Source organism: Pan troglodytes, chromosome 15, assembly GCF_028858775.2.
Source record: "Pan troglodytes isolate AG18354 chromosome 15, NHGRI_mPanTro3-v2.0_pri, whole genome shotgun sequence".
NCBI lineage: Eukaryota > Metazoa > Chordata > Mammalia > Primates > Hominidae > Pan > Pan troglodytes.
The window spans coordinates 87925287-87936600 of NC_072413.2; the positions used below are offsets into that span (position 1 = coordinate 87925287).

The 11314-nt window shown below is 40.2% G+C and overlaps 1 protein-coding gene across 8 annotated transcripts in view; it reads right to left on the minus strand.

The window, feature by feature from the left end:
* Positions 1–11314, minus strand: part of EFCAB11 (EF-hand calcium binding domain 11) — a 156995-nt gene that overhangs the window by 122487 nt on the left and 23194 nt on the right. For 2 of the 8 annotated variants that reach the window (XR_001709288.3, XM_016926578.3), the window contains one exon: positions 9846–10030. The exons of the other annotated variants lie outside the window; for them this stretch is intronic. Coding sequence is in view for 1 of the 2 variants with exons in the window: in XM_016926578.3 (XP_016782067.1) it covers positions 10009–10030 (22 nt within the window). In the remaining variant the exon portion in view is untranslated. Of the gene's footprint in view, positions 1–9845; positions 10031–11314 lie in introns of those variants that run through there. 8 annotated transcript variants of the gene reach the window in all.

The following is an 11314-nucleotide window of genomic DNA, read 5'->3' on the forward strand; positions in this document are numbered from 1 at the left end:
ACATTTTTTGAGGTATGGCTGACAAAAAATTGTCTATATTTAAGGTATACAAGATGACGTTTTTATAAAAGTATACTTTGTGTAATGACTCACAGTCAAGCTAATTAGCATATCCATCACCTGACATGCTTCGTGTGTGTGCGTGTGTGTGTGCGTGTGTGTGTGTGCGTGTGTGCGTGTGTGTGTGTGTGTTGAAAACACTTAAGATCTGCTCCCTTGGCAAATCTGAAGTACACAACACATTAACTATAGTTACCACGCTGTACATTAGATCACTAGAATTCATTCACCTTGTAACTAAAATTTTGTATCCGCTGACTGACATCTCCCCATCTTCCCCACTTCCCAGCCCCTGGCAACTACCATTCCACTCTTTTTCTCCACGTTTGACTAGTTTAGATGTCATATATAAGTAATATCATGCAATATTTGTCTTTCTGTGTCTGGCTTCTTTCACTTAGCATAATGTCCCCAGATTCCTCCATGCTGTTGCAAATGGCAGGATTTCCTTCTTTTTTAAGGCTGAATAATATTCTGCTGTACACACATACCACAATTTCTTTATCCATTCATCCAATGGTGGGCACTTACGTTGTTTCCATATCTCGGCTATTGTGAATAATGCTGCAATTAACATGGGAGTGCAGACATTTTATTCTACCTGTAAATTCAGTCTACTCCATCATTATCATTACTAGGCAGTGGCATTTCTAAACAAGAAAATAACATTTTGAGGTTATGAAAACACTTGACCATTAACAAGTACCAGCAACATGATTATAATCAAATAAAAAATTCTGATTGCCCTAGGGGCTCGGTTCTGTGACTTCTTTGACCAAAAAAATAATAATAATTGCGAATTAGTTCAGTTTGGTTTGAATTGAGCAATAAAGGACTCTCAGCTTTAACTGTAAAATAGATAGAAATGCCGTTGATGTGCAGAGTCACTGTAAGGACTAAGTAAGGCAACACGTAGTTGGTAATCAATGAACGGGAAGCACTGTGACTGCAGCGGACGATACAGTGCAATGAAAGCTGGGGAAGAGCGAGAATCGAGGACTGGCTCTCCAGGCAGGGTGTGAATGCTGTGAGAAGCTGGCAACAGTGAACCCTGAGAAAAAGGACAGGGGGCAACTGGAGGTACTTAGTTGGGGAGAGCAGCTTTCTAGGATGGATATGAGTATATCTTCAGGCAGGGATAGGCATTATAAACAGAAGTGGGAATGGCTGATGGAGAAATGTCTTAGATCAAAAAAAGGGGAAGAGAGAAGACCAGAACAAAAGAGAGGAATTAGGAAAAAAAGAAGAGACCCCTTTTCCTCAGAAATAAAATTAAAGGAAGGCTGGGCGTGGTGGCTCACGCCTGTAATCCCAGCACTTTAGGAGGCCAAGGCAGGTGGATCACCCGAGGTCAGGAGTTCCAGACCAGCCTGACCAACATGGTGAAACCCCGTCTCTACCTAAAATACAAAAATTAGCCGGGCATGGTAGCACACGTCTGTAATCCCAGCTACTTGGGAGGCTGAGGCAGGAGAATCGCTTGAACCCAGGAGGTGGAGGTTGCAGTGAGCCGAGATCACACCACTGCACTCCAGCCTGGGCGACAGAGCGAGACTCCATCTCAAAAAAAAAAAAAAAAAAAAAAAAGAAGAAGAAGAAGAAAGAAAATTAAAGGAATACAGAAAAGAGATGAAGAGAAGGCAGTAAACCCAGGAAGAGGCCATGATCCTCTCCATGAAGAAAAAGGGGCAAGATCACCTGCAAAGCACAGTAGTGGGAAAGGTTTGGTACAACCATCACAGAGAATACATCCTTACAGAGAGAGCAAGAGATTTGATCTCATATGACAACTCTAATGAGCTGGCTTGGGGTATTGTACTGAGAAGAACTCTGAGTTCTGCGGAAGAGGGCAGCCACAGGTACAGGAGGGGTCAGTGGCAGGCATGTCAACTACGTGCCATCCCTATAACAGGGAACTGAAGCCAGCTGAGTTACATTTCTCCTGGATAGCAATAGGGGTATCGTCTGACCTGAGTGACAGGCATACCAGATCTCTGCATGAAATGGAAGGCATTCTGGAATGACACAGGACCAGGGTGGGGGAACTGAGTACAGAAGACAGATTCTGGTAGCCCAAACACTTTGGTCACGTAGAGATCAGTTTCTGCCTGTACTGTGACATGGTCCCATTCTGGGATCAAGGCTGGCACCAGGGGATCTAAGCAAGAGGATCCAGGAAGGTGGATAGCAGAGTTTAGAGATTTCTCAGACATCACACTTGATGAGAGAGAGAGAGAGAGACAGAGAGAGAGAGAGAGAGAAACACTAATTCACTGTGGAATGTATGATGGGGAGGCAGACACATTAAAGAAAGAAGGCAAGTGGTAAGTAAGCTTCAGATCTCAGATCGGCCAAGAGCAGGTCCAAGCACCTGAGCCCACTTAACAGTGCAGGCCCTGCAGTATGGGTAAGAAGAAAGGGCGGGGGCCTTGGACAGAGGCCTAAGTGAAGATAAGGAGGAAAAAGTGGTGTCAACATTGATTCTTGGGCTTAATGGTAGCTAAGGAGACTAGAGGTGTGGCATGTGGAGGACATGGCACTGGGGAGAAAGGAGGAGGGTTGGGAATAATGACAAGAGTCCAGGATCCATGTCTAGCCACCGGTAACCAGTCCTGGGATTTTAAGATTCTAAAAACTCCATGAGTGGGAGGCAGGTAGAAGTGAGTGATAAACAGGCAGAGTAGGGGGGAGAGTAAAGGGTATTAGTATTAGTACTTGTTCTGCCTTTCCTGGGGCTGGCTTAGGAAATGGGTGAGCCAGTCTACCAAAGGAGCCATCATCAGTAGCTTCAAGGGCTGGGGTAGGCAGAGGCAAGAGCGAGTGCAGGAACTACGAGGCTTCACAGTAAGTCTATAGTGGATTTAATCACTGCTTTGCCCTGATTTTCTCCAGCAGCAGGTTGCAACCAAGGAGAGAAGAAGAGCAGATAATGTGGCCCAGCTGGAATTTATAAAACACAATGCTAAACTCACAGTAACTGATTAAAGACTCTTCCAAGTGAATCAAAGTATAATCCTCCCTTATGAAGAGAAAGTCATGAATTTCTTTTAGCACTCCCACTCCAGTTAAAATTATGGTAAAACTCCTTTCAGCAATTTTCAATATATTTGATTTTTATAATTTATTTGGCAAATCCTTTGGTCTTGTGATATAATTCCATAGGCAAGATGCGTAACACATGGGTTCCTATCAGAGCAATCTGAACTGGAATGCCTTCTACAGTTTGATGGATATAAATGTTGCATCAGCTTCCTTTTGTATATTTTTTCAAATGAAATCTCAAGTATAACAATCCAAACCAAACCACTTCATAGGAACAGGGAAAAGCCATATAATCATGCAACCAGTGCATCAAGAATGCTCTTAGGGCAGAGTGAATAGGCCTTGCTTCCTGGTGTTTATGCTAGGCAATGGAGGGACACAAAAGCATGCTTCCTACCTTCAGGGTCTCTAACACTGTTAAAAGAAGTGAGAAAGGAATATGACAGTGATTAAGAGCATAAGCTGGAAAGGCAGCTTCCTTCGGTTTGAATCTTGGTTCCATCAGTCACCAGTTGGTGACCTTGAGCAAGTCTTTAGACCTCTCTGAGCTTTTTCCTCATGTGTAAAATGGGGACAGACAGAGCCCAACCCAAGATGTTCCTGTGAGGATCTGTTCAGCACAGTGCCTGGCACATGGAAAACACTCAGTAAATATTAGTTGCCAGTGGCGTTGCAGTTGCTACCATTAAATATGTCAATATGGCAAGTGTTATAGGAGTTCTACAGAAGAGGAAAGATATTTTGTGGGCTGGAGTGATAAAGAAAGGCTACATAGGGCCGGGCGTGGTGGCTCGCACCTGTGATCCCAGCACTCCGGGAGTCCGAGGAGGGTGGATCACTTGAGGTCAGGGGTTTGAGACCGGCCTGGCCAACATGGTGAAACCCCATCTCTACTATAAATACAAAAATTAGCTGGGCATAGTGGTGGGCACCTGTAATCCCAGATACTTGGGAGGCTGAGGCAGGAGAATCACTTGAACCTGGGAGGCAGAGGTTGCAGTGAGCCGAGATCGCGCCACTGAACTCCAGTCTAGGTGACAAAGTGAGACTCTGTCTAAAAAAAAAAAAAAAAAAAAAAAAGAAAAGAAAGAAAGAAAAGAAAGGCTACATAGAAGAATGTTCAGCTAAGGAATGGATACCATTCAGATATGTGGATGGGGAAGTGGGAGGAAGAGGAAAGAGAGCAGTGAACCTGCCATGAACAAAAATGCTAGGAGAGAAATGAGACAGTATATGGCAAGAAGACCAGAAAGGCGGAGTAGGATGAAACACTGGGGGACATGCAAAAAAGGCACAGCCGTTTCTGTCTATATGGCCTTGTATGTTTCTGTCTGTAGGGGCCTTGTATGTCAGGCTAAGGAATCTAGACATTATTTGGTAGGGAATAAAAAGCTATTGAAGTTAGGAAGTACCATAAATAGAAATGATAATTTACTCCAAAATTTATCCAAAATTTAACTGGGGTAGGCCAGTGATTTTCAAACTTTAATGTGCATATGAATCACCTAGGAATATTAAACATGTCTGACTCAGTACCTTTGGAGTGGGGCCTGAGATTAGGCGTTGCTAATAAGCTCCCTGATACTGATGCCACTGGTCTTTGGAGAACTCTTTGAATGTCAACGATGCATTTATCTGAGGTAGCCTGATGGAGGAGAACGATGGGGTAGGAGGTAGGCAGACAAGATGGCCAGACATAATAAGGCAACAAACTCATAGGTTGCTGTCATCGATAAAAATGTAGTACTGGAAATCTTTGGTCTTGATTTTAGTCTATATATAAGGTGGACAATCAAAACTGTGATGTAATTCTTAATTCCTGGCCTACTTTGTCATGGCATTTTAAAACAATTGTTAAGTATCTCATAAAATGTGTATTTTATTAAATACAGATTTCTCTTATTTTATAAATATGACATTCAATATTACCAAAATTCCACCTAGAAGTTAGCTATCTACTACAAAAGAAAAACATGAGAAATTGATTCCTTTTTCTAGAAAGGAAATGGCATGAATACATTCATGATGTGTGGCTATTAATAACTTCAAGGATGACTGAAAGGGTTAGCAACATTTGGTCATAGAAGGAAACCATGGCAGCAGTTTCCTATGTGACAGCTGAATTAAAAGAAAAATAGCCCTCATGCTATTACAGCAAGAACAGCATATTCAGCCATATATGTAGATGAGGAATTGGATACATCGGCCACAACACTTGCTATAGTGACATCCCAAAAACTAAACCCAGGGTTGGGTAGCTGTCAAACCCAGTAATTTCCTCTTGAGAACAGTCTTTGTCACACTGACAGACCACATCTATATTCATGCTGTGGTGGATTCTGAATAATATCTGTGGTACGCAGGGAAAATAAAGGAGACGGCCATGCCATTCTCCATGATAGATGACGCCACCAGTGAATTTCAGAGCTGGAGAAGCCTGCCAGATTGTATAACACAACACCCTTTTTTCTCAGATGACAGTGCAGTCCAGAGAGGTTCACTGATTTGTGGAAAAATGGGTCAGAGGCAGAGCTGGGCCTAGAACTCATCCTGGGGCTTGACTGGACTCCTGACCTTAACATGGTGCCAGTGTGGTATTTAAAGAGTAAAACAAATAATAGTAATAAAAAGCCTGTGTTTTTTTTTCCAATGAAATAAGCCATTCATTTACATAAGATGAAGTCATCTATTCAAGACCTACAAAACTGTGCTAGGGGTGTGGGGAGTGTGATGATGAATACCCTACTATGCCTTCTCACGTTTAGCTTCCATTCTGACACTGGAAATAACACATGGGTACAAATAACTATGAAAAAGCATGAAGAAGAAAGATATTTATGAAAGATTAGGAGTTTAAAGCAGAAGGTGAAGACAATTTCCTTTTTGGGGGTTGCAAGGTGGCAGGGTAGGGCCGGCTTTCAAGATAAGAAATATCTTAACAGCTGGGCCTTGAAGGATGAATCGAATGTGTATCCGGATGGGTTTAACATAAGAGAGGACTTCAAAATCTGAGCTTCCTAAATGTGAAGAGACTAAATATTCCTTCCAATCTAATAATATATCCTTCATAAGTTAGCTTAAATGAAGAAACCAAAATAACATAATCTATTTGAAAATCTATGTAACAAAGTCATCTTCTCTACTTGCTTCCTGGTCCAGTTTCTGAGTTTCAATTCCTCCGTTTCTAAAGTTCATACTGGTAAAAAGAGACAATCAAAATCAATTAAGAACCCTCTGAAAAATTGGTATTTTCTTAAAATGACTAGAATATAATTATTTCTATAGCTGAATTTTTAAAGTACAGTTTTATTCAATATATCACATGTGAAAGTCCCTAGAAGTCCCTCAGAGAGGAAATCCTGAGGTCAGCTTGAAAAGCTAACACACATTCATACTCCCCATCTTATAAGCATGTGCAACAGGACAATCAGAAAAGGGAATCTCTGACAATATAATTTTGAAACAAAACCATTTAAATAAAAACTAAAGCATTTCCATTCCAGAGAAGACACAAAATTTCATGAAATAAAAGTTGGGACCTCAAGAAGTCTACTTCTTCGGTCATGCCATCCACACAGAAGGTATAGCTGATGACTGTTATCTATGTATGGCTACAAAGAATGAAATATGATTTCTAGGTGTTTTTATGGATGTTTCTATACCCGGAAGCAGGCAGATACTCAAAGACCAATAGTCATAGTCACTAAATTAGGTACTCATTTTAATAACTGTGATCTTACTGAAGTTGCATGATCATACACAGAATCATTCTGAAGCACAAAATGATGACTGGAAATTTTCTCTTGTTAGAGATGGACCAGGAAAATGATACTCAACAAGTTGGCTGCTGGCAGAAAGGAATTATGGGAAGCTAAAAATTACAGTGAGAAATAACATTTCAAAAGAGACGCAAATGACTTGAAAAAGTAAATGCTCTCTGAAATCACTTTCCTTTAGGCCCTCAGCTCTGTAAGACTCTTCCAATCAGCATAACAGAAGAGCCTATTAGTTTGTTTTACCCAAGCTGGTGACAGTCCTTACCCCTATAATGGCTGTGATATAACATCTATATAATTTTTCTGCCAAGGGAATATCCATCACTCCCTTTTACAATTGCATTCCTAAGCCCCAGCCCCCACTAATACTCTGATTTTGAAAATATCTTATTCAACAAGCAATGACATTCTCATTTTCACCCAATTTCTAATATTCAAAAAAGGAGAGTTAGATGTCCTATGTCCTTTGACCTTCCCTTGTGTAATATGAAGAAAGGGATTCTTACACCAAAAATATCAGGATATAACTTTAAACGTCTCCGGTCATGATGGGAGCATTTGGTGCCTCGATATTGCCACTTTACATCATTATGTGGCAATCTGCCTGTGCACTCAGGATCTTGGACGCTGGGTCAGGGCATGGACCTTATGCACATTCACATTTCATCTCATGACTGGGAAGCAAAAGCAGCTTCCCAGAGCTTTTTGCCAACTGACAGGTGGTGGGAATGTACAAATAGCAGTGCTTACAATGAGATGGAGAAGGTTCCTAGGCATGGAGAAGTAAACATATCCATGCAGAGAAAAATGCCAGCCAGAAATACCACAGGGTGTTGATGGCGGGCAAAGTCAAGAAAGAACATTAAGTCAGCTTCCTGATGACAGCCGAAGTTAAATCATGCACTGAAAATGCCTCCGAAATAAAGCAAAAAGAGACCACCAGAGATTAATTCATGAAAATCACATGTAGACAGAGGAAAATGGAAAGCAAAGCCACATGTGGCTATGAAGCTCCTGACTGCATTTTAAAGGACTCTTTCCTAGTTTATGAGAAATAAATTAAACCACGAAGAAAACAGAATTTTACTGTCACAGGGTATTTGGAATAAGTGGCAATGGACCAATGATTATTTATTAACTGCAGTGCAAAAGGCAACATGCCAAGGACAGTGGCGATTACAGATATAAGTCCATAAACTCAAAGAACTTGTACTAATTTATGGAGATAATCATAAACACTGTGTTTTCATTTATCAAGTAAGTGAATGAAAAAATACACAACAATAAATACTATCAACATTTAAGGAAAGAAGACTGTACAATGCAGAGAAAGAAAGGCTTTATTGAGGAGGACCTTTAAAGATGGTTTAAACCTGGACAGGTAAGAGTAGAGAAAGGCACTGCAAACAGAATGAAGCACAAATGCACATCACATAATCAAAGGAACAAGTACCACACCAAGGGAAACACAGGAATTTGGGACTGATGAAAGATGAGTTTGAAAAGGGGACCAGATGTTGGAAAAGAGACCAGATGTTGGAAAGCCAGGTTAAAGAGTTTTAACTATACCCCTTAGAGTCACTGAAGATTTCTGAACATGAAAAACAAAAGATAGCACTATAAAATTTTCAGTCAGTTTTATTAGTGTTAAAGAGGAAAGATGTTTCTTACTTAACTTTTAATTGCTCAAAACACCCTATTATCTAACATTAATTCTATAGTACAAACAGTACTATAGTACAAACAGCTCTTATGTCTCTTGAACTTCTGCCATTTTTAGTGGGTAGAAATTCTGACTAAAAATGAAACATCATCTTTGATACAGTACACAAACACACAAATTGTGACTACCAGCTCTAAGAGGAATACAAAGTTATGTTTCTTTCTTTTTTTTTTTTTTTTTTTTGAGATGGAGTCTTGCTCTGTCACCCAGGCTGGAGTGCAATGGCGCAGTCTGGGCTCACTGCAACCTCCGCCTCCCGGGTTCAAGCGATTCTCCTGCCTCAGCCTCCCGGGTAGCTGGGTCTACAGGCACGTGCCACCACACCCAGCTAATTTTTGTATTTTCAGTAGAGACAAGTTTTTTTTTGAGACAGAGTCTTGCTCCGTCACCCAGGTTGGAGTGCAGTGGCGTGATCTCGGCTCACTGCAACCCCCGCCTCCAAAGTTCAAGCAATTCTTGTGCCTCAGCCTCCTGAGTAGCTGGGATTACAGGTATGCACCACCATACTGGGCTAATTTTTTTTATTTTTAGTAGAGATGGGGTTTCACCATGTTGGCCAGGCTGGTCTCAAGTGACCCACTCGTCTCGGCCTCCCAAAGTGTTGGATTACAGGCATGAGCCACCGCACCCACCCGAAAGTGTTAAGTTTCAAACACTAAAAAAAGTCTCAAATTTTGAAATCCAAGTATTAAAGATTATATAATATCTTTAGACATAACAAATGAGTAGCAATTTTGAATTTTGTATATGAGATATCCCTTGGTTTATGAAAGTAATTTGTTCCTCACAACTTTTCTCTTGGTAGAAAACTTGCTTTCATTAATTTATGTGGAAAAAGTTATAATTAGTTTCCCCCAAGCAATCACTCATTTAAAAATAAAATCTGAAAAATCACTGTTTCCCCTAATAAAACAAAGACCTCTATAAAACAAGAGCTGAAAGTAGATAGGGGAGCTACTACAAAATAACAAGATACAGCAAAATAACAAAAGGATATGAGACATCAGCAGATATAGCTCAAGAAAGAAATGTAAGAGAAAAGTAAAACCAAAACAGAAAAAGAAAAATGCCAAATTGGATGCAGCACAAAGGAGAATAGATATTATTGAAAATACACGAAGAGACATGGTAATATACTAAGAGCAAAGCAAGCAATTAAAATAAAAATTAGCAAAAAACTTAAAAGGACTTCCAAAATAGGCATAACCAATGTTCTCAAAGAAAAAGAATGTGACTCAAAAATGTTAGCATTCAATCCATTACATATTTTTATTCAAATACAATGACCCAGATAAGCATTTTTGAACATGAAAGACAGTGGGGAATATAATTCTTATGACCCCTACTTGAGGATAAACTTCAGCTAAGCAGAAACCATAGCAAAAGGCCTGGAGGTGAGCTTTGAATTCATTCAACTGTAGAGCTATGACTAAAACAAAACAGGAGATTATGATTGCACAACAGAATGTCAACGTTATGAACCCTAATAATATGTTTTCTAAAAAAACACATTGCTTTCATTAATGATAAAATCACTAAAGTAAACATCACCAGAATACCTAGGCAACAATTCACAAACCTTACAAAATTATTTTACATTTAGTTCTCAAACACTTTCAGAATTAATGAATGATACACCAGTGTTCTATTAAATTATAAAGTGAAATGATTCCTTGATGCCTATGTCCAAGTCTCTTTCTTTGGATCGTTTTTGTTGTTTGGTTGGTTGAATTGCTGTTGTTTGGTTTGTAAAATTAAAGTGTAATACGGGCAAGTACTTCCGAAAGAGCCTACTCTTGATCTCTAGAAATTTCTTTGGGAAGAATCTGGCAGTCACTGAATTGAAGACTATAAAAACTTATTCAGTCATTCAAGCCACAGAGGACCCCGGCCTAATTAGAATTCTCCCTCTCTAGCTGCCTTCTCCTAGTGCTTTTCAGAGATCAGCTTTTTTTCTGGACCTGTGTAGTGAATTGTGGACCTGGGTAAAGAAACCCATACATGCTGGTCAATTAAGTGAAAAGCTACTCAAGCGTCTCAAAAAGTGAACGTCTAACCTTGGAAACATTAAATAATTTTGCATCGCTAACAGCCTCAGCAGCTGATTTTTTTATTATTGAAAATTGTTTGCATGACTGAAATAAGGATATGTGTGATATGTTAGACATCTCTGTTTCTTTGGCCTACTTCAATTTACACAAACAGGAAATATTTTTCCAGTTCACAACTTCCTTTAATATGTGTTATTCTTTTTTTTTTTTTTGAGACGGAGTCTCGCTCTTGTTGCCCAGGCTGAAGTGCAGTGGCACGATCTCGGCTCACTACAACTTCGACCTCCCGGGTTCAAGCGATTCTACTGCCTCAGCCTCCTGAGTAGCTGGGATTACAGGCGCCCACCACCACGCCCAGCTAATTCTTGTACTTTTTAGTATAGATGGAGTTTCGCCATGTTGGCCAGGCTGGTCTGGAACTCCTGACTTCAGGTGATCCGCCCACCTCGGCCTCCCAAAGTGCTGGGATTACAGGTGCAAGCCACCATGCCTGACCGTGTTATTCATTATTTAGTCTAATTTTGGGATTGTGATATTATAAAAATACAATTGAGAGTTTAAAAAGCCCATATTCAGTCAACAAAGTATCTTCTTTGGCTGTATGTTACAGTGGTTTCCAAACTGTTTTGGTCTCACAACCCTAGGAAGTACAAGATTTGTGG